General features: G+C 34.9%; 3 protein-coding genes across 5 annotated transcripts; all 3 read left to right on the forward strand.

The window, feature by feature from the left end:
• The first annotated feature begins 1 nt into the window (after position 1).
• LOC111697925 (serine/threonine-protein kinase PLK1) lies at positions 2–10,802 on the forward strand. 2 transcript variants are annotated; one of them, XM_023468088.1, is made up of 16 exons: positions 2–230; positions 499–615; positions 1,080–1,156; positions 1,456–1,465; positions 1,652–1,741; positions 1,980–2,165; positions 2,426–2,547; positions 2,853–2,970; positions 3,623–3,784; positions 4,020–4,160; positions 4,875–4,939; positions 5,181–5,275; positions 7,642–7,763; positions 8,305–8,418; positions 8,944–9,093; positions 9,859–10,802. In XM_023468088.1, the coding sequence occupies exons 1-16, from the start codon at positions 120–122 to the stop codon at positions 9,907–9,909; spliced, it is 1,731 nt and encodes a 576-aa protein (XP_023323856.1). In that variant the 5' UTR covers positions 2–119; the 3' UTR covers positions 9,910–10,802. The 2 variants fall into 2 exon arrangements, with proteins under 2 accessions (XP_023323856.1, XP_023323849.1); XM_023468081.1 differs by lacking the exon at positions 1,652–1,741 and having other exon boundaries at positions 1,456–1,555.
• Positions 10,785–16,660, forward strand: LOC111697933 (non-structural maintenance of chromosomes element 4 homolog A). Its single transcript, XM_023468103.1, has 6 exons — positions 10,785–11,002; positions 11,579–11,685; positions 12,549–12,771; positions 13,837–13,982; positions 14,801–14,981; positions 16,109–16,660. The coding sequence occupies exons 1-6, from the start codon at positions 10,808–10,810 to the stop codon at positions 16,244–16,246; spliced, it is 990 nt and encodes a 329-aa protein (XP_023323871.1). The 5' UTR covers positions 10,785–10,807; the 3' UTR covers positions 16,247–16,660.
• Positions 16,635–23,503, forward strand: LOC111697914 (WD repeat-containing protein 11). 2 transcript variants are annotated; one of them, XM_023468064.1, is made up of 11 exons: positions 16,635–17,105; positions 18,017–19,046; positions 19,125–19,313; positions 19,480–19,567; positions 19,812–19,892; positions 19,953–20,287; positions 21,115–21,273; positions 21,534–21,813; positions 21,976–22,481; positions 22,599–22,832; positions 23,157–23,503. In XM_023468064.1, the coding sequence occupies exons 1-11, from the start codon at positions 16,701–16,703 to the stop codon at positions 23,456–23,458; spliced, it is 3,609 nt and encodes a 1,202-aa protein (XP_023323832.1). In that variant the 5' UTR covers positions 16,635–16,700; the 3' UTR covers positions 23,459–23,503. The 2 variants fall into 2 exon arrangements, with proteins under 2 accessions (XP_023323832.1, XP_023323837.1); XM_023468069.1 differs by having other exon boundaries at positions 23,190–23,503.
• Positions 23,504–23,663: the final 160 nt, after the last annotated feature.

Below are 23,663 nucleotides of genomic sequence, written 5' to 3' on the forward strand. Positions count from 1 at the left end.
TGGTGTCAACGTCATTTTTAGTCTTTCATTGAAAGTGATAATTTTTACAAAGATTTTATTCTATTTTGATTTAAAGATTTAATTTCATCCATATTTCAGAGTTTTATCTAGAAGCTAGGATGAGTAGCAGGGTCCCCTTGGAAACTCCAGTTGTTGCCAAGGAAATACCGGATGTTATCACGGATCCTAGCACTAAGAGAACTTATGAGAGGGGAAAGTTTCTCGGAAAGGTAAAATAAAAAGATATTTTGTTTCTTATATTTTGCAGGGTTGTTTAATTTATAAAATATTTTTAAAGATTCGGAGGAAAAAGAAAATGGGCATTAGATGCAAGGTTTTTCCAATTCAATTTAGACTTGGCTTTAACATCATGGAAACATGTAAATTATTTTTCATTAATATACACCTTGTCTATTTCCTTCCTGACTAATATTAATTCTTACACGTATACATATTGATTTCGACACTCTGGTTTTAAGTAAGATTGTCTTTGTTAAGGGTGGATTCGCTAAATGCTATGAGCTGAAGGATAAAGCTACAGGAGAGATAGTAGCGGGGAAGATAGTTCCAAAATCAATGCTCACTAAAGCTCACCAGAAAGAAAAGATGGCTCAGGTAAAGCTAGTAAATTTATTTATCATTGTTTTAAGGTTTTCATGTTACTTGGATCAGGAAATCCGACTACATGTATTTACGTATTATTTTAAGGTTATTATGTCACTGTTTTCAGGAAATCCGACTACATGTATTTACGTATTATTTTAAGGTTTTCATGTCACTGTTTTCAGGAAATCCGACTACATGTATTTACGTATTATTTTAAGGTTATCCTGTCACTGTTTTCTGGAAATCCGACTACATGTATTTACGTATTATTTTAAGGTTTTTCATATCACTGTTTTCAGGAAATCTGACTACATGTATTAACGTATTATTTTAAGGTTTTCATATCACTGTTTTCAGGAAATCCGACTACATGTATTTACGTATTATTTTAAGGTTTTCATGTCACTGTTTTCAGGAAATCCGACTACATGTATTTACGTATTTTTTTATGGTTATCATGTCACTGTTTTCAGGAAATCCGACTGCACAAGATTGTGAGACATTCCTATATCGTGAAGCTTTTCTCATATTTTGAAGATTCAAATTTTGTGTAAGTAGCTTTTACTTTTTTATTTATTTGTTATTTTGACTCATATTTTTCCTGTTCCTGTTAAGCCCAGAATTTGTCAATTTAAATTGTAAGTTTTCTGATTCTTAAGATGAGATTTATGTTGATTTATAAATGCGATTGATCAAGTTGGAACTTGATTAATCTTTGAGATACCAGGAACCTCGCTTACAGAGGTTATTAATCTTGATTTAGATATGCGATTGATCAAGTTGTAACTGGTTTATTCTTTATTTATGTATGTGACTAATAAAGCTGAAACTGGATTTATCTTGATTTAGATATGTGATCTTGGAGCTGTGCAGAAAGAAATCTTTGATGGAACTCCACAAACGTCGACAAGCTATCACCGAACCTGAAACCAGATATTTTATGAGACAGGAATAAGATTAAGATGTTTATTTTTATCATTTCAGAATCTTAAAAACGTACTGATAAAATGAGGGAATGTATCTCCGTACACGTTGGACAGGCAGGATGGAGCTGTGCAGAAAGAAATCTTTGATGGAACTCCACAAACGTCGACAAGCTATCACCGAACCTGAAACCAGATATTTTATGAGACAGGTCTGTGTATTATCTTATGATGTCGCAAAAGGTTGCCGTGCTGAGGATCCTTCTTATTTAGTTCTAGATCTGGATCCTATATCCGTTCTCTATGAAAATTGATCCTTTAGAAAATGAACTCAAAATTTCCGATTTTTATCCCTTGCTAGTACAAGATTCTTCACGACATAATATCATTCTGATCCTCTATTAGTTAAGTTATTCCTATAAATTTGGGTGTTCAAATTATTTTATTCAGATGTTGTTGGGTTGTCAATATCTTCATGAGAACAAGATCATTCATCGTGATCTGAAGCTCGGCAACGTGTTCCTAAATGATGATCTGGAGATTAAGATCGGAGATTTCGGTTTGGCAACTAAGGTGGATTTTGAGGGAGAAAGGAAGAAAACACTGTGCGGAACACCTAACTACATAGCTCCAGAGGTAAGATGGATTGTAGTTTTATTTTTATTTTTATTTTTATTTTGTTATATAACTGGATAAATGTTGCGGTGTCATTCGTGCTTCAGATTGATTTCAAATTGATACAGACTGGATTTTCTTAGTTTTGGGTTTTTTATTCTCCCAAAATTGGTTTTTGTAATATATTTGTAATTTGTTGGCGCTTGAAATATTGAGGAAAAATATTTACTTTTGTTTGAAAGCTTTACTCAAATAATATGATGAAATTGATGTCTGTTTAGGTTCTAAGCAAGAAAGGACACAGCTACGAGGTAGATGTTTGGTCCCTGGGGTGTATTCTCTACACATTACTAGTTGGGAAACCACCATTCGAGACACAGTCCCTGAAGGATACATACAATAGGTCAGTACTTCAGTTCGGGTAGCAAAGAATTTGTTCACGTAATTGGATCTGATTACTTAATTTTTTGCGGAAACTTTGATCACGTGAAAAAATTGTTCATGAAGTTCATTGAATGATTTAAATAATTACCGGTTTTTGATTTCTGTTGAAAAGAAAAGAATACTAGATTTTTTATGTACCCGGTTTTGATTTATGTTAGAAGAGTCCATTTTTATTTGGTTCTCCAGATTTGCTTTATATATTCAAATATTGGAAGATTCCATTGTGATGAAATTCTTGTTTAATAGTAATAGCTAACGTTTCAGGATAAAGAGAAACGAGTACCATATTCCGTCTAAGATTGGTCCTCTAGCTAGAAACCTTATTGCCAAACTACTCCAGAATGATCCCATGAAGAGACCATCTGTTACGGAGATACTAAAGGTAAATAGTTTTTAATGTATTTTGTCGTATATCTCCAGGGGGCGGAAACGTCATGTGTGTGTGTCTGTACCAGAAGAGTGTGTGTAAGGTTACCGTACCAAAGGTGTGTACTGTAGGTTTATACAGTACGTATGAATCTCGGTATTTGTACAGTATAAGAGAGTACATTTGTTTATTGTTAATTGTTTACTTAAAAATAAGTTTAAAATGCATGTAATATATTATTTACATATTTAAGTCAACACTATAAAGCCAAATTTTCATGCAAGTTTACAATAAATATAGTCGTTATTCAAGCTTAATTATAATTGTCAACATTGTTCTGCAATTTCCTTGACTGTAATCATGTTGTGTGTCTGTACCAAAAGAGTGTGTGTAAGGTTCCCGTACTGGTCTGCAAAGCAGTGTTATTGGCTTTCTCATGCCAGACCAGCGCCATTTCCTTTACCTTTATTCCTATTCCCTGTATATTACATATCTTTGCAATTTTCTTTTTTTACTGTAAATATTTGACGAGGCTCAGCCTTGACTTGATGATCGTAGATTGTTTGGTTGCTTTCTTTGATTAAAACAACTACATCTTAACGTTCTTCAGGATGGGTTTTTTTAAGTTCAACGACTGTTTATTGAATTCATGAATTTGTGTGTTCAGGATGATTTTATGACTATGGGATACTTACCCTGCCGTCTACCACAGTCCTGCCTCTCCATGGCGCCAAGGTTCGACAACAAGTTGAACGCCAGCTTGATAGCCAGGAAGAACCCGCTCTCTGAGTACAACAGGATATCAGAATCCTCTAGCAGTACAGGAGAGGTAGATATTCAGATTTACATGAGATTCTTACATAACTGGGAATTTTATCATAATTGAAAAACTTTACTCTTAAATTTTCCAATTTTTACTCCCCGGATAGTTTAACCTACAAAGGATGTGACTTCAGAGACGACTGTACGGATTTTTCTGATTTCTTATATTCATGGTTCTTTGCACCTAAACTTGTTTCGCACTTTGTCAAATCAGAAATTTATTTTAACAATCTTCTTTTTAGAAAAAGGACGGAGTTAAGGGAAGTGTGAGTGGACCCTCTGACTGTCATCTAGGTGAACTCTTCGCTATGCTCAGGAAGCTGGTTGAGAGTAAACCTGGATCCAGGGTTCAAGCTCAGGAGGAGGAGGCAGAGGATCCAATGGTGAGAAGAGTTTTTTTTCTTTTTTGAGGGGGGGGGGTTATAACTAACTGAACACATAGTCCGAGAAAATCGAAAGATCGATAGACCTGAGTCTGCGCCTGAACCTGAACCTGAGACTGAGTCTGCGCCTGAACCTGAACTTGAGACTGAAGCTGGTCCAGAATCTGAAACTGAACTTGAAATCGAACTAAAACCACCTGTGAACATTGCAAACCCAGTTTTTACTTTCTGTGAAGAAAAAGAATGTACAGTTTGCCCAGTTAGACACAATGCAATTAGAGCATATGAAAAGGTAGACAACCAAATAAAATATCAGTTGGTTGATAACTATAGGAAGTTCTGTTGTTTCTCAGCAATGGATGACGAGGGAGTCAGCTGCGAAATATTGCACTGGCATTCAAAGTCTAATCTGTGTCTATCATATGAATCATTTATATAGAAAATAAATAATGTAGTTTTTCCATTTATGAAAGTTGTAAACTTGTAATACAATTGTAATATTTTAATCTCTGCTACAAAATAAATATTTAGATTTAAAAAAAGATAGATAAAGTTCAAAGATCTAAAGTCAGTTTGCTGGGATTGGTTAGAAGTTGTTAATCACTTCAAAATCCTTTTCCATATTTCTCTGAGAACGCCTCAGTTTTTGTAAAACTTTCAAGCTCCTTTTCCTCGTCAGTGGTTCACTCTTCATCTAATTATAAATATTTTCAGTCTCAACCGTTGGTCTGGGTGTCCAAATGGGTCGATTATAGTGATAAATATGGCTTTGGATACAGGTAACAATCTTATTTAATCTCAGGTCGGATCTTTTCAATTTTAAGTCTTAAATAACTAATCCGTAACATTGTAGTTCGACGGATTTAAAAGACTCCTTAATGATATTTATGAAGAAGTCTTAAGCGTTTTTCATGATTTAAGCAACTTTTGCAAATGAAAAATTCCTCTTGATATTGAGTGAGTTCAGACCTTGTTTCATTAAAGGAATTATTTTGTAACTTACTTAATTGAACTGTCCAGTTTGAATGATGACAGTATTGGAGTTGTTTTCAATGATTTGACCAAACTTCTTCTTCTGGCAGATGGTCACAACATTCACTACATCGACTACGACGGTAAGCGACACAGTGTAGATTTCTCATATATTTCTATGAATGTAAATTTAGTCGTTTTGAACTTCTGTCGTTTAGGGAAAATTACATTTACTTCCAAATACGTTAATTTGAATCAAACGAAAATGGCTCACATTTGATTTGTGTGCTGGAACCTGGTGTTATAGTACTAGAAAAGGTCGAGGCTGAAAACCTGATGTTCATTTAGGACTTGAACCTTTAAATTCCGAAATTTGGTGGCTGTTAGCAAACCCCAGCAATTTTGATTTGATTTAAAGCAGAGGGGACGTTAATCTTATTTGTAAAAAGATTGAATGATTATTCTCAGTCTCAAAATATTCTAGTACAGGGGTACCCACAAATGATGAGACTCAGCAGGGTGGCCAAAATGTACGGATTGTACGGATTTTTTTTTCAAATTGTACGGATTGTACGGATTTTTATACTGGAAATACACCGTTTTTTTTAATTTTCACTCATTTTAGCAAATTTTTCATGAAAAGTTAAAAAAAAATTGTCAAAATGAACTTAGTTTGACTTATTTTCTGCATTCTAAAAAATATTAGATTGATTAATGTTTCAATTGACAATCAAAATTCATTCATAATTTTCAAGATATGTCCCAGAAGTATTCATTTGAGAATATGTTCCAGAAGTGTTTATTTCAAAATATGTTAATCTATCTATCTATCTGTCTAGCTATCTGTCTATCTATCTGTCTAGCTATCTGCCTAGCTATCTGTCTTTCCATCTGTATATCTATCTGCATGACAGTTTATCTATCTTTTTATCTATCTGTTTATATATCCTATCTGTTTCTCTGTGTATCTATATGTGTATTTGTATATCTGTTTCTCTGTCTATTTATCTGTCTATCTATCTATCTATCTGTCTCTTTATCAGATCTGAGAACATCCTCTCAGGTTTCTTCCGTTTTTCTGTAAATCTTTTTATTTTTAGTTGAATATTAACTTTCTTTTAATTGAGTGAGCAACCCCTGTACTACCTCCCACCACGCTAATTTTAATTATATTAGATCCCAAATCTACACTCCACTCTTTCTAATAATAACTTAATCGTTTGTTGGTTAAATGGCCTTATTCACACCGATCTAATCAGTTTTAAAAATTAGAATCAACGCTCTTTAGTTCTCTAATTTTCTAGTTCTCTAGTTCTCTAGTTCTCTCGTTCTCTGGTTCTCTGGTTCTCTAGTTCTCTAGTTCTCTGTTTCTCTAGTTCTCTAGTTCTCTGGTTCTCTGCTTCTCTGGTTCTCTGGTTCTCTGGTTCTCTATTATCGAGTTCTCTAGTTCTCTAGTTCTCTGGTTCTCTGGTTCTCTGGTTCTCCTCTGGTTCTCTGGTTCTCTGGTTATCTGGTTATCTGGTTATCTGGTTCTCTGGTTCTCTGGTTCTCTCGTTCTCTGGTTCTCTGGTTCTCTTGTTTTCCGTTTCTCTGGTTCTATGGTTCTCTAGTTCTCTAGTTCTCTAATTCTCTAATTCTTTAGTTCTCTAGTTCTCTAGTTCTCTAGTTCTCTAGTTCTCTAGTTCTCTAGATCTCTAGTTCTCTGGTTCTCTGGTTCTCTGGTTTTCTGGCTCTCTAGTTCTCTAGTTTTCTAGTTCTCTGGTTCTCTGGTTCTCTGATTCTCTGATTCTCTTGTTCTCTTGTTCTCTTGTTCTCTAGTTCTCTAGTTCTCTAGTTCTCTATTATCAAAGATGGTTTTATTTTTCTTAAATGTACGGATTGTAGGGATTTTTTCGAAAATTGTACTGATTGTACGGATTTAAAAAAAGTACGGATTTTAAAAAAAATTTACGGATTGTACGGATTTTTTTTCGCATTGTACGGATTGTACGGATTTTTTTCGAAAATTGTACGGATTTTTTTCTGAAAATGTACGGATTTTTGTATGGATTTTTTTCAAAAAAGTTTTGGCCACCCTGAGACTGTAAGGACGACATATGAAAATATGTCTATCTCATGGTTTAATTATATCTTATACCGTAGATATAGTCTTTTGATGGCTTATTCAATCAAAGACAGAGAGAGAAACCAGTTTCCAGTTGCAGGGAATCATAAAGGAAACGGACAGTAAAAATTTAGCACAGTCTCTCATATTTTGTGGGTAACCCTGTTTAGTAATCTTTATAATAAAGATCGTGGCTCATATACATTTGTAAGCTATAGCTGGCCAAACGGCTGGACCAGATTGACTGAACTTTATTGAGGGGAACCCTTGAGTACTAAAGCGGTATCACAGGCTAAAAAATTCTGATATTTTTAAATACGAAATTTTTCTAAAGTTTCACGGGCAACGCCGGGCACTTTAGCTAGTTATTAATATATTACGAATTTAAAGACTTCGATTGTTTAGGTGGAGAGCATTACCATTCATTGACCGAATACCCTGAAACCATTGAGAAGAAGGTGAAGCTGTTGAACTATTTCAGGAACTATATGAAGGAACATCTACTCAAGGCCGGGGCTAATATGGAGGTTCGTATTTTACTGTGAACACTGCACTTTTGTGTTCCGGGACCAATTTAATAAGTTTAAAAACTGCCTACCACTGGTTCAAAAGTACTTTTCATAATTTATGTACTATTCTTTTAATTTAAATCGCCAATTCAAATCCTTCCTAAATCTTGAACCTTTTATTTTGTGGTTTAAAATTGAACCGGCAGTAGTTCAGCAAAGTAGCTTAAATTCATTAAATTCGATCCCGCTATCTTTAAGTATTGTGCAGAAAACAATTGAATTTTATTAGAATTTTTTTAAAATAAATAATATCTGGACCGATTTGTTCATAAGGGGATTTGAGTTTCTCTAAATCGGGAAGAAACAGGGGGTAGGGTAAATCATAATTTAATCCCCATTTTGAACCTTCCGGACCATATTTTCGGTATTATAGAATTTAAATACCAACCCAGTGGAAGTACAACGTTCCGCATACCTTAATTTTAAATGACTGTTGATCTATGATTAATTATTTAAACATCCCGTCAGAGGTACTTAAATATGCAATATGTATTTCTAGATCCGTGATGAAGATGTTTTGTCTCGAATTCCATCTTTGAAAACCTGGTTCCGAACCTCCAGAGCTGTTGTGATGCACCTCAGCAATGGAACCATTCAGATCAACTTCTTCAAGGTCAGATTTTTATTTCTTTATATTATATTTAAAAAAAAAATGAAGCAAAATATTAATTAAGTAAATCTCATATAAGTTTTCATGACCTGGAACCGGTTTCCTAGTCCGCATTAAAATCAAATAGATCCTAAGCACTGGAAAGGCAAGCCAGAGCTTCGACGTTTTCATTTTTCATTCTAACTTAATTTTGGTCAAAATTTGGGACTCAATATCCACATTAACGAAATGATTTTGGTGAACAAGTATTATAGTTGAGTGATATTTAAAACAAGTTAAATGTTAATCAACTTCAGTTGGCAAATCTATGCGAGGTCAAAAAGTGGAGATAGTTCATACATTGAGAATACCGTATTTTCTTATTTTGTACTAAAAAATGTTTTTATTGTGGGATGTCAACCAATCAAACTTGTCAATTCCTAAATTCATAAACCAAGCTATAAAGTTGACCGATGAGACTGGATTATTTCCACGCGTAGATTTTACGCCGATTCGTTCCTTGGGATTTTTATTTGATTTATTTTTCAGGATCACACAAAGATAATTCTGTGCCCCCTGCTTGGAGCTGTCACATATATCGATGATACGAGGAGAAACCGAACCTTCAGATTTGATCTGTTGGAAAAGTACGGGTGTTCACAGGATATTGCTGCTAGATTGAACTACGCTTACGATAAGGTTTGTTTAATTTTTTTTATTCGTTTATATAAATATTTATTGCCGTTTTCTTCTTGCAAAACTGGCTTGAGATATCCACTGTTGATGACTTCCTCGATATTAAACGGATGGCAGGGAAAAAGATATGAGAACGAATATATTGGAGATGATATCCACATGGAATGTGTTGGAATCCCTGGAGGTACTGTGAAATCACTCCATCATGCTTTCTGCTGTGAATACTCTAACCAGGATATCATCGTAGATGTTCTTCTTGTTGCTGGTCTAAACGACATACTGCGTGATACTGAACCTGGAGATATAATTGAAGAAATGAGAAGATTCAGAGCATCAGTTTATGGGATGAAGAAATTAAAGCATTGTTCTCCTGGAAGCTTTGCTGCTGCATGCCTTCCCCTACCTCCTAAGATCGCAGTTCTTCCTAAAGAAAATAGAAAACTTCGTTCAAATAAATACGACGACCTATGTCTATTGAATGAAATGATCAAGTCCTTTCTCCCCCTTTCTCCCTATGTCTATTGAAAACTCTATACCTATAATTATATTTTAAGTGTATAAGTGTTCTTTTGTTTTTAATAAAGTATTTGAGAAGAAGTTTTCTTCTTGTAAAAAAGTTTTTTCACCAATTTTTTTTTTAGTTTTTTTTTTGTGGCTCGGAAATTAATCTTTTCCTGGCTAAAATTAAGAATCAACTTCTCTTGCTAAGCAGAGGATTAAACTGAAAAGTTCTTTATTGAAAAAAGATATTAACAAAATTGTGTTTAGATTGATGCCATGATGAAGAGTAAAACCTCAACTGGTGCTCGGAAAAAATAAGTGGTTTCCTGGTGGAAACTTGTCGATTACGCTTATTTTCCTGTCACATATACGCTTCAGGCAGTTTATTCTTTAAGTTGAATTTTAAGTCTGTTGCTTTTAGTCGAGTAACATGGATTTATTCCAACATTTATACATAAACTAGATCAAGCTGTTCTCAACTTTGAATTTCAGACTGAGTACCAATACGCTTAATTTTCAGTACCTTGGATGTCTGTTGTAACTAATACGCTTAAATTCTAAATGAAAATATTTTACCTCTGCGACTGAAATAATTAATTATTGATGATATTGTTCCTCTTAGTGCCCTTTCTCTTTGCAACAAAGTGGTTGCTAATCTTCCATGTTGTCATGTATATATAAGTATATACATGCCTTTCTTAATCTGGACAGATGTTCTTGGAATTCTTTCGGGATAAAGCTTTGATCATTTAAACTATTTGAAACTACTTGCCAGCAGGGTTGATACCGTAGACGGTTCGAAGGTCGGTTTTTAAACTTTGATATTTATCTGAGGACAAATAAATATTTTGCAACAACTTGTCATTTAATAACTGTCAAAGATAAAAGAACTAATATCTTGAAGTGATCTCATAGTTTTTATTTTTCTCGCTATTTTCCATTTTTTCATAGAAGATCAACTGAAATTACGTTTCGCAACCTATCTACCCCATTTCTGTCAATCTGTACATTCATTTTCAGTGGAGTAATGGGGGTGGGGGCCTAAAAAGTGTTCTCTATGACAGGGTCCAGCACTCAGTTAGCATAAAATTTTCATGAAAATACTTCACCTGTTTCATAAATATCACAATAACATCTGACAAAGGTTCAGAAATTTTAGATATCAATGAAGATCTTTTAATAAAGTTGCTAAATCTTATGAATTTTCAGAAGCACTATGGACGACATGGATGTTGATGATTTAAATGAGTCCTATGGTGAGTTACCCCTGGATGACGAGGAGGAGGAGAAAGCCGAGGTTCGAGAAGAATATAGGAAACTAAACGATGAGATCTGTAAACAGGAAGACGGGATTCTCGACTCGATAAATCTTACTCAGTTGATTCACAAGAATGATAAACTTTACGAAAAGGTAAATTTTTATGAACAACATTTTTATCTCAAATAATTGTTACATAATGGAGAATTTTAGGTTAAAACTCATGTTGGGTCAGTCCTATTTTTATGTTGGATTATTTCTGGGCCAAGCGTTGCGGCTAGGACAGGCTATGGGGCCGAGTGCCGCGGCTAGGATAGACCAGGGGGCCGGCGCTGCGGCCATATTGATAAACTGACCAATATACTAGCATAATAATGTCAGTGACACATATTCTCTGGAAATGAATATGTACAATAATAGCTGATATAGATAAAACCCCCAAGCCTACGAGTATTTATATCTGAAACATGAAGATGTAGAGTACACAACAATATATAAATGTAACCAAAACAATAACATATATATAGCCTGCTCCTGGAGACTCTACCAGTATCATGATATAGTCCTGTAATAGAAAACATCATCAGACTAACACATATGTCTTTCTTTAAACATGTTCAACTTATGAGGGCCATGTACAAAATTCATAAGAGGGGAGGAAAGTCCAAAAAGCGTTCTTTAGGAAATTGCCCAAATGTGTTTTCGGGTTTTTATTTATCTATTGCTTAGGTTAAGACCGTCCAGCAGTCTGTGACGGATGCAAGACTTATCCGAGGAATATCCAGGTTGTGCAGGAAACAGACAGATGAGATGTCAGCTAATGCAGTTCAGTTTAGGTATTTTAATTAGGGTTAAAAAGAATAACTTAAAGCCGGGATAAATGTTAACTTAGAAGCACTGCAGTGCTTAGGATCCGGATCCAAGGGGAAAAGTAATGAAGTTATGGTACCAGTACAAACGTCGGACAAAACAAACATAAGACATAAGTATCAACCAAAATACAAACATAAGACTAAGTATCAACCAAAATACAAACATAAGACTAAGTATCAACCAAAATACAAACATAAGACTAAGTATCAACCAAAATACAAACATAAGACTAAGTATCAACCAAAATACAAACATAAGACTAAGTATCAACCAAAAACCCAAATCTGAAATGTTGAAAAAAAGAGAAATTATCAAAAATTTCCATATCTCTGAATGGTTTATAAAGTTTTAGAATAAAAAGAAGAAAAATGATTTAAAGATTTTTAGTAAACCTCAAAAAAATGTTTATGACAACAAATCAGGATCCATTTTTTCCCAGTGCGGATCCAGGATCCGGATCTGCATCAAAATTAAATGGATCCTAGACACTGGGTTGAAAGCTCTGAATAAGGATTTGCTTAACTTTTCTTAAATCATGGTTAATTATATTGATTTCGTGGAGCCTTTTCAAATTTCTTAGTTATTTTAACACATAGTGGCAACTTATTACATTGCAGGTGGTATTTTCATTAAGAAATACTATTGTTTATCATCTTATTTACAACAACTTAAAAGCCAACAAAAAATAAAAGATTATCTAAGATCATTTAAAATTTGGTCTCTTAGGTCTGACTAAGAGATAGCTCACACAGAAGTATTTATTTGCATTTAAATATAAACTAATTCTTAAAAAACATTTTACCCCAAAACAACTATCATATTGTAGGTATCAAGAATACGCTGAGAGATTGGTGCGTAAAATCAAGGGAACTATCTCAGAGGATGGTACTGTGATAATCAACAGACGTAAACTGATCCTACTTGGTACTCAAGCTAAACCTTTGTTTAACAGATCTCCAGTATTAACCTATATGAAGGGAGCTTTAAGCCAACTTCCTCCTGTACGGAAGGAGAAGAAAGTTAGGGAGGCTAAGAAGAAACCTGAGAAGGTCAGTTTCAGAATATTTGCTTGAAACCAGAACAAATGAAAAAAATTCTGCCCACCCATGATCATAAAAACGTTATTTCAAGTGACCCTCCATGCAAAGATGGCAATGCCTGATTCTCATCAGTACCCTTGATACTTTATTCTGATCAAAAATGTTGATAACGTCGTTTTACTGACTCAAATACTGTTTAATTCTAATAAGTTATCCATTGGTTTTTAATAAGCAGGAAATGCGTTAAGCCGCTTTGCAGTGAAGCCACAAATGGAGATAAACAGAAAAAGCCCAAAAAAATTTATAATTGATCATACACAGCTTTTAAGGGTACCGTTTAAATCAGGCATTTCCATCTTAGCATGGAGGATCACTTTAACTTACGTTTACAGTACCTTTAAACCAACTATTTCTTGATCAGTGTAAGGTCAATGCAGTACACACCGAAAGCTTAGTTTAGGGCAGGGGTTTAGAGATTCTGCAGCAGATGTCAGGCATTACTTTGTGGCAGATATACTGACTAAAATACTAATTGCGGTAGATTAGCAGACTTAGATACTATTTGTAGCAAGTTTTAAAATTAGCATTTTTTTGGATGTAATCATAGATAAATCATAGATAAATCCCTACTGCAATATTATTCTGTCTGTAAAAGGAATATATCTTTTTTATAAGCATTGATTTAAGCTTATTTCAATTTTACCTGTTTAATAATCCAGGTGTTGATCCAGGATTAATCTAGATAAAAACACCCATTTCACTCTTTATAACAACAATTAATTAATTATACAAAATCTGCCACAAATAGTATTTCTGTATATATAAAGTTTGTTTATATGTTCGATCATAATTCAGGAACCCCTTGCCAATTTGCCTCAAATTTTGATTGGAAACTCGGAAGAACTATAGGAATGTTCTTAGCTGGGTTTATAGATTTTTAAGTTTAGTGCGTTTACTTGTATACGAAAAGTACAGTTTCTAGTTAAAGCTGGGTTTCCAACACACGCCACAAAATCTTCAGAAACTATAAATCTAATTTTGAAAAATATCGAAGATTCTTATGTTGATGTTTAGAGTGGAGAATTGAAGAATACTCAAGCTGTAGTGGTTGATAAGACTGAGAATACTGGTACACAAACTGAACAGATGGTTGTACATACACTCTCCTGTCTAGTAAACATATACAAAGAAAACCAAAGGAAACCGTTAAACTACTTCAGGTAAACATAGTGATATAACGGAGACACGATTTACATGTCATCATCCTACCTAGGAGAACCCAACCTACTTCGGCCCTGTTCGTTTTTTCTTCAGCATTTTTTAAATCATCGTAAGTTTTTTCACCAACATTTTTTTAATTTCTTTGCCTTTCTAGTAGGAACTATGTTACTAGGACTTTTAATACTAGGACTTTTATTACTAGGACTATAATTGCTAGGACTATTATTGCTAGGACTTATTGCTAGGACTATTATTACTTGGACTATTATTACTAGGACTATTACTACTAGGACTATTATTGCTAGGACTATTATTAATAGGACTATTATTACTAGGACTATTGTTATTAGGACTATTATTACTAGGACTGTTATTACTAGGACTATTATTACTAGGACTATTATTACTAGGACTATTATTACTAGGACTATTATTGCGAGGACTATTATTACTAGGACTATTACTACTAGGAATATTACTACTAGGACTAATACTACTAGTATTATTACTACTAGGACTATTACTACTAGGACTATTATTACTGGGACTATTATTTCTAGGACTATTATTTCTAGGACTATTATTACTAGGACTATTATAAATAGGACTTTTATAACCAGGAATATAATGACTAGGACTTTTATGAATAGGACTATTATGACTAGGACTATTATGAATAAGACTTTAATGACCAGGAATGATATGACTTGGACTAATATGGCTTGGTAATATGATTAGGACTGTTAGGAATAAGATTATTATTACTAGAATGACTAGAACTATTATGACTTTGACTGACCATATTTTGACTATTTAGGTTTGTAACTGATCCCTCCTGTTTTGGTAAATCTATAGAGAATATGTTCCACGTGAGTTTCCTAGTCAAGGAGGGTAAAGCTAAGATTTTCCTGGAGAATGGGTTAGCTGTGATTAAACCTGTTAAACCTAAACGTCCCGGACACTCGGCTGCTGCTAGAGAGGACGATATTAAGAACCAGGTATCTAAATGCATGTGGATAAAGTTTATGAAAACTGAACAATATTCAGAAATTGTGACCTTAATGTACAGAAGTTGTGACCTTAATGTACAGAAGTTGTGACCTTAATGTACAGAAATTGTGACCTTAATGTACAAAAATTGTGACCTTAATGTACAGAAATTGTGACCTTAATGTACAGAAATTGTGACCTTAATTTTCAGAAATTTTCACTCGGGAAACAAGAACTTTGTTCCGTTAAAGAATTGTAGAAACTTGCCATAAACTCAGATTTTCTAATCCCTTATCTTTGCCTATATCATAGACTAAGAATTCTGTTAGATTAAATAATCTGTATGAAATATCAAAGGTCTAACACTTTCAGGTTGCTAAGATAAAGGCATTAGAAAATTTGAGTTTGTGGCAAAGACTCAATTCCTTTACACTTCTCTATTTTGTAAAAATTTTGCAGAAATTTTGACATTTCGAAGACATTATTTAAATTGTGAATTTATAAATGACTAATGGCGTTAGAATAAAAAATAAACATTAAATTTATTTTCCTGTTATGTGAATGTCTGGTTTTACAAAATACTTTTAAACAAAAATATTTCGGGTTTTTCACCATTTTAGATGAAAATTTTTATCTTGGGGATAAAACTGTTAAGGGCATTGTGTTTCCCACTTTCCCTTTTTTATTTCAAGAATTTACAGTGTACATTGTGTTCCAATCAACATGGGTTATTAAAACATCTTTTAATTAGTCTTTGATCCTTTTTCTACCTTTAAAACTGTCGGAGATATTAAATTTGTTCAAAATTATCTAGTTATTTTATAAACTTTAGATCGTTTTTAACGAAATCCCAACCCCAACCTTCATCTAACTAGAATCACATCATATGATCATTTTCTTCTCAATATATTTCGCCAAAGTTTCACCAGGAGTTCGTTCTATAATATTTAGGAAAAAAGAAGGCAGACATTTTGTTATTTGTTGATCATTGGAAATGAGAGACGATTTTCGAGTAGTCTCTAGTAGACGAGCTTGCAAAAAGCCCTATCCCCCCCCCCCCATATCGACATGCTAATCCCTTGTTGTTAGTTACTACAAATGTATTCCCCTAATCACGAAGTATAAATTATTAAAGGTTGTGATGAATATGACGATGTATGATTGGGAGAGGATGGTATCCGTGCTGAACCTGGATACTCCGATGATCCCGTCCCTGGAAAGCTTGAGAGCTCCTTCGTCTTCTCAATCTGGGCCAAGCACACAGAGATCATAATCATTCATACAGACTGAGCACACACACGTACAATCTACGGAAATATAGTAAACTATAGACATATATTCATATATTCAATTTATTCATACGGAAATTAAGGAATAATGGGGAATAAGAGCTTAAATTTGTCCCCGTTCTTCTATTGTATTTTTTTTCATTCGTATTATTTTTAAAACTTGTTGTGATATGTATAATTTGAAGGTTTGGACAGAATGGAAATGTTTGATTAATCGATTGAGGTTCCGCGCCAAACCAAACCTTTCCTTTCTCGCCAGCAAAACAAACATACGTATTTAAACATTTTATATTCTTGCTTGCGAACTGGTTGGATATAAATCATGTTAATGTAAAATCTTTATTGGGAAATTCAAATCGCAAAATGTTTTGAATTAAATAAAAGATTATGAAAATTTATATTTTTTAAAATTTTTTTTTTGAAGAATTGCAGATAAATATGGAGGGCGAGGTTTCGCCGGAGAAAAGTGGGATGTGCGAAATGATCTCAACAAGTACTCCAATAATAGATAATTCCGATACACAGGAGATTAGGTCTCTCATCACCCCAGATAAAGACGTTCCACAGGACTCGAAAATCCCTCCAATTCTGAACCGTACTATACCAGGAAACTGTTCTGTACAGAACCGTTGCTCCCTGAGTTGGGGTCAGGACGGATGTATATCCTACGGATGTGGAAACCTTGTTGCGGTGGTTGAACCGGCAACTTGTCAGTATCTCCAGGTTCTCAGTAAACACAGGCACCCCGTGGTTCGGACTGCCTGGTCTTGTTCTCCGGAGAGAAGATTAGGACTTGCCTCCGCAGATGAAGCAGGACATATTATTGTGTGGGATGTTATCCAGGTTTGTTTTTATTTATTTAAATCAATTTCAGATTAAAAATTACTTTGTGTAATAATGAAATATTTAAAACTACGCATACGTTATCTCTAACTTGTTTATTACAGTCGCAATTTTTGTCATTTACAAAAAGCAAGCTTTTAGCTGAAAACTTGACAATTGCTTGATCCTCACTTTTTCTTAATATCCAGATTAAATAATGCTTCTTCTCCGCTTGTTATTAATCTCCAGATTAATTAACCGATCGGGATTAAGGATATCCCATTTTAAAGTTTTCAGCGCTGGCCTTATCGCGAAAGTAAAATGTATATTGTAAAGCCTCCCTCCCGCTCCTTATTTTTATTTTTATCGTCCAGAGATAGCTTAGAAATCTTAACACGCTTATTAGGCAGAGTATAAATTCACACAATTTACTCTTTCTATTTACTTTTACATGAGTTTTGTGTAAAAGTGGTACAAGTAGTTACTATTAATTTATTTTATTGTATTTACGTCGTATCACGCATACAAATAAAACGATATTTTAGTAAACCTATTTCCAGTTTGTTATTGAGGTCTTCCTATTATTTGTTTTGCTCAAGATCGGTTAAAAGTTATGTACCCAACAATTTGTGTTGCGCCGCGGTCTTAAAAACTTGACCATAAACCATAGTAAACACTTATTTTACGCGGGCTGTTTTTTAGAAATATATGAAATTTGTTAAAAATCCCCCAAAAATGACGGTTTTAAGTTTGTTCTTGTTGCCTTGTGAAGTCCAAAACCAAAAAAAGATAATAATCAGTAAAGAAGTTGAAACATTAATTTTTAAACCTGTTAAACTGTTTATTTAATCAACCTTTACAACATGGCATAAAGGGGGCGGGGGATTAAAGTAAATCTTTCATATTAATTATTAAAATCAAATATATTTTAGGGCGAACATACTCAGCAGTTACATGATGGTAACCTTCCCATCTCGGAGCTAAGGTGGTTAGATTCAAGGATAGAGAAGACAAGTCATCTTCTCCTCTCCATCCATCCTCCAAACCATCTAATACTATGGAACATACAGACCGGAGCCAAGGTCTGGAAATGTTCATACAACGAAACCTTGTTAGGGTTTGATATAGATCCCTTCAATTGTTACAGGTTCATGTTCCGCTGTCCCAGCTGTGTACTCTTCATTGAAGATTTCCATCCTGATAAATGTCCTAAAAGTGACGGGAAGAAGTTTTATATTGTTGGTGGGAAAAGTGGAGCTTCAAGGAGAAGTATGACAGCTGAGGCATCTCTGCTCGGAGATGAGAAGAATAAGGGAACCAAGCTCTCTAAAATAATGAGACAGATGGTTCTCGGAGAAAATAAGCAAACCCAGAACCTAGAAACCTCGTCAGATTGTTTGAGTGCAAGCTATCACAAAGGAGTAAAGAGTCTTATAATTCTTGCTTTCTCCAAGGAAGTGCTTCTCGTGGATGTCCAGCTCTCCCAGGCGCTTGGAACTATCAACCTGGAGAGGGTTCACTCTCCTCTAGCTGGGATACGAAGTTGTGCAGAGAAAGATGTGATTTACATCCTTCATGAGTCCGGGAGTGTTTCCGTCTGGAACCGTAAACCAAACCTTTCCGTCCTTGCAACACCTTCCTTCTCCAGGAGCCAGTCTATGTCTGGGTTTCCTAGAACACCACATTCCACCGCAGTTTTGAACGAGGACGGATACTCATTAGCCGGCTCCGACGTCCTTCTTGAGGTTTCCTACGAATCAAGGGTTCAGAGTGATCATGTTCGGATGGGAAAAAGTTGTAAAGTTCTAGGTTTATCTATACACCCTGTTACAGAAAAGCAGATAGCGTTCCTAACCTCTGATGGGCGGGTTTACTTTCTTGATTACCTGGAGAGTAAAGTTCTCGGTCAAGATAATAATCCGAAGGAAACAAAACTATATTCCGTGCCATTATTAACCCAAGGTGAGTTTTCTAGAACGAGAACGTGAATTGACTTATTAATTCCTATTTCTGTAACTTCAGAGCTTTAATATTTTCCAGGTTCTGGTTTAGGAGAGAAGATTTCGAACCCGAAAATGATGATTCGCTCAATCCTCGGCAGCTCTTCCTCGCCTGTTTGTGTTATTCGAATGTGCCCGCCACTAACGGTGAAGAACTGGCGGGACTACGTTCCCATGATCGCCGCCGGTTCTATATCCGGCAACCTACAAATATTCAACATCGCCACAGGTCAAATTAATTATTCATGACCTCGGTTATTAACTTATTTAGATCCCCCCCCCCCAAAAAAAAAAGCCAGGATTGGTTTTTGATATCTAACATTTTAATTCTCTTTATAAATGTAAATCATACTTGAAAGCAAAACAAAATCCCTGTTGAAATGGAGATAATTCAGGTAGTTTGACCCGTGAGCTAGCTGTTCATACGAATGAGATTAAAGGGATAGAATGGATAACAGGAAACCCTGCCATCTCCTTGCTCAGGTTTGAATATTATTTTTGTTATTGACATTTTCCTAAATAATGTAACCTCTCCCCCAACCTCTTATATCTCCCACCACATAAACAATTTTTTCTACTAAGTGTTAATGAGTTATGGGTGAATTATTGATAAAATTGTTTTCATCTGAACTTATAAATATCTTCCTCATTATATACAGTACACACTATTTGAAACTTTTATAAACCAAATTTTTTATTTGCTTGATAACTCGTGGAATATTTTCAGTTACTCCCACCATCCTCTGAGTGGATCCAACTTTGTCCGGAATGAATTAATGTTCACCAATATTCTCACAGGGAAAACAAGGTAAACTTTCTATTTTTGATCTCGACAATAAAATAGTTTGATAAAATGATTTGTTTTCAGAAATCTGCGTGGAGATAGAGGGGAAGAAACTAAGATCACTATGATACGAGTTTCCCACGCTAAACAGTATTTTATCTTGGCGTTTACCGCCGGACCATTCGAACTCTGGGACGCCAGGAAGCTCTGTCTCTTGAGAACTATGCCGAAGAAGTTTCCTCTGGTATCTGCTCTGATCTGGTCTCCAAATCATAAACCCAAGAGGAAATCTGTCTCCGGTCTGGTGGAAACCAGTGATATTAGCTCACCTAGTCCTACCAAGGAGGACGGGTTCCTAGTTAAGGAACATTTTCTCTTCTCAGACCTCGCTAGTCAATTGTATCATTTCTCGGTTGAAGGTAAGATTAAATTCAATTAAAAATAAAGAAACCAGTGTAAACTGTATAAACCAGTGTTAACTGTATAAACCAGTGTAAACTGTATAAACCAGTGTTAACTGTATAAACCAGTGTAAACTGTATAAACCAGTGTTAACTGTATAAACCAAACTGTATAAACCAGTGTAAACTGTATAAACCAGTGTAAACTGTATAAACCAGTGTTAACTGTATAAACCAGTGTTAACTGTATAGGATCCCAAACATTTTATTTTTTCTCTCAGCACACATTTTGATCAGTAAAACTTTTCTCATCATTGAATGCTAATTCAAGTTTCTATAATTAGGAACATGTGTAGATCAATTTATACTCCTGTCTCCTTGATTAACATTTCTCTCTAATAATAATGTTTTTCAATATCCATGATTTAAAAAGTCTGACCATTTGATTTAACTTTGAAGAATTTATTAATAATAAATTAGATAAAATAAAATAAATTAAACTAAATCATTTGTAAATCCGGATTTATTGCTTTAAAATTGTATAACATCACATTTTACGAAATTATTTGATAGATCAAAAAAAAATTCTAGTACTTAGAATCGGATCCAGGGAGCAAAAACAATGTGGATCCTAAGCCCTGACAAAACACTAGTTGGGTTAATTACGCCTGGTCGATAGTTGGGTTAATTACTCCTGAGCCCGCGATTTAAAAATTTCGACACGGGCCGTAATTCCTTAAACCCGACTTTAAGGCACAATCTTCGACCCAACTCTGATTACAGCTTGTGTCACGTGATTGACAGCTGCAATATCTTCGGTATGATATCATATTTTGCATGTTTAGGTCAGTCTATCCGTGACGGAGCTCGTATTCCAGCGGAGACCGGATTAGGAACTGTGAACGCTATCGCGAGCAAAGCGGAGCTGATTGTTCGAGGAGACACGGACGGAAATATTAATATTTGGAATATTAAAGATAGACAATCGAAGAATATTCATACTGGTAAATAAAATTAAATCCCTTAGAAAAAGAAAGATGTTTATATTTTCTTCAAAAAAAGTTCTCTTATTCCAACCACCGTCTTCAATTTTTCTCATTATTTATAAAATAAAAATCTCAAATCTTTATTGAAAACCAAACTTCAAGCGCTTGACCTGTAAAAATTTTCTGTCATTTTGCCACTAAATTAAGTTTATTAGTACTTATTTTCATATTTAGTCTAGTTTTCAACTAAATAAATTTATGAAAGGAATGTTTATTAGGCAGAGGAAATATAAAGCAGGTTCAGTTCTCCCCTGGTCGCGGGAATATGAAGATTATTGTCCTCTACACACATGGAGTCGCGCTGTGGGACTTGAAGGAGCTGGAGCTGATTAACGAGCTCCGAACCCCCCGGGATATACCGGATGTTCTCTGTGTAGACTGGGCAGCGTCGGACAGGGTTACGATACTATGCAAGGATGGAGGAATAAGGTTTATGGGATTAGCTCTGGCTGGCGCTTCCAGCCCAATCCTGGAGTATCCAAGAAATCAACTTCCAAGGAAAAGTTTTTTTATTTTATATTTAAAAAAATCTTTATGATGTAAATTAGAATTATTTTTGTTATAAATGTTATGCGTTCAAATTATTTGTATAAAAATAATTTTCGAATTTACAAACGAGTTTTTTGATAAACTGAATGGAAATCATGAAAAAAAATTTAGTTGTGTGTCCCTCCTGTCCCAGAAGCTGTTAGATAGGTTCCATTTTAATCTAACCTTCCCTGAGGTTCAAGTTGACCTGATAGAAGATCTAGGACTTACTCCGGAGCAACCTGAGTATTCTATACTCCAGACCTATCAGGAGATCCAACAAGACTCAAAACTTAACTTTGTGGAAAGGAACATGGAATTTGCCCATTTGTTCGGATTTCAATTTGAGAAAAAGTTCTGGTCCCTTCTTCATCATTTAGGCACGTCCCGTAAACTAAGCCGAAGTTACGATCTGTACAGTGACCGGACCAGCTATATAGAGCAGGAGGATGAGAAATGTAAACTTCACCTGAACCGTGCTGCGGACAAGGAGTCTAGATCTCAAGTGACCGCCAGGCTACTCTGCCTGGGTCAGGTTGAGCCTGCTGTCCAACTCCTCCTGGAGACGGAACCTACAGAGGAAACCTTCTTGTCAGATCAACTCTTGGCTTGTCTGATATCCACCACTACTAACTCAGGTAGGAAAAAAGACAAATAATTAGATTAATGTGGGGAGGCGAGGGGGTGTGGGTGGTTATTATTGAGTGTTTTGAGCTTTCAGATTAAAATTAAAATAAAAACCTTGTTATCTGCAGTTGGAGGAAACCACCTGAGTACAACCAAGATGGTTGCAACTAAACTGATTGCAGAAGGAAAACTGTGGGAGGGGGTTCAGCTCCTCTGTTTAGTGAACAAAGTATGGGATGCATGTACTTATCTCCGGGCCTCGAAGCACTGGGAGGAAAGTATGTGGTTGGGAAAGTGTCGGTTGAACGAGGACGAATACAGAGAGATGACGAGGAAGTTTGCGGAGTTTCTTGTTAATCAAGGTAAATCATAAATTATACAGTTCTCACAAATATCACTGACCAATGAATTTTTGTTGGGAATTAATTTTTGACTGTCTTTAGATCTGCTTTTTAATTCTGTTAAGGTTGTCAAATTAGCGAAATATTGTCTTTGTGAAACTGCATTTTCTCTCATTGTTTATCAGTTACCAATTCAAACCACACAAAACCTTCTTTAAAACTACACAAACCGTCTTATAAATGTAATTCTCGCAATTCTTAACTTTGTTTATTTTTCCAAATATATTAATTATTTAGCTTAAAAGTAGAAAATGTCAAATGAAAATGTTTTTTTTTTGGTCCAAGAATATGAAACAACATCTGACCCAGTATATACAGGACGGCTCCAGGACGCTGCCCTGCTCCATGCTAGTGTAGAAAACTGGTCCGCCTGCCTCGAGGTTCTACATCTAGGACAATACAGAGGACTGGCAGTCCGACTTCTCCATCATATATCGGAGGCTGTGGATCCGGTCCTAGCGGAGGCCATCTGGATGGAGGCTGCTAGGTTTCTCTTCGAGGTTGGACACAGGAGAGGAGCAAACTATTTTTGTGATAAGATCGGGAAGAAAGGAGAGGAGTTGAAGCAAGAATTTTACCATGGGTAAATTAGTTAATGTCATATCCGGAAATATATTTATTGTGATACGAAACGTTATGAAGAATATTTTTAATAATTCAAAGGTTTATCTTATTAATGATATATATTTTAAGCATTTAATAAATTTTATGATTATACAGTATACACGAATTTCTTAATTTATGAGTTGTAACTTTAATATCAATACAGCAAACTTGTCATGCACATTGTAT

Source organism: Eurytemora carolleeae, unplaced genomic scaffold (genome assembly GCF_000591075.1).
Source record: "Eurytemora carolleeae unplaced genomic scaffold, Eaff_2.0 scaffold40, whole genome shotgun sequence".
Classification (NCBI taxonomy): domain Eukaryota; kingdom Metazoa; phylum Arthropoda; class Copepoda; order Calanoida; family Temoridae; genus Eurytemora; species Eurytemora carolleeae.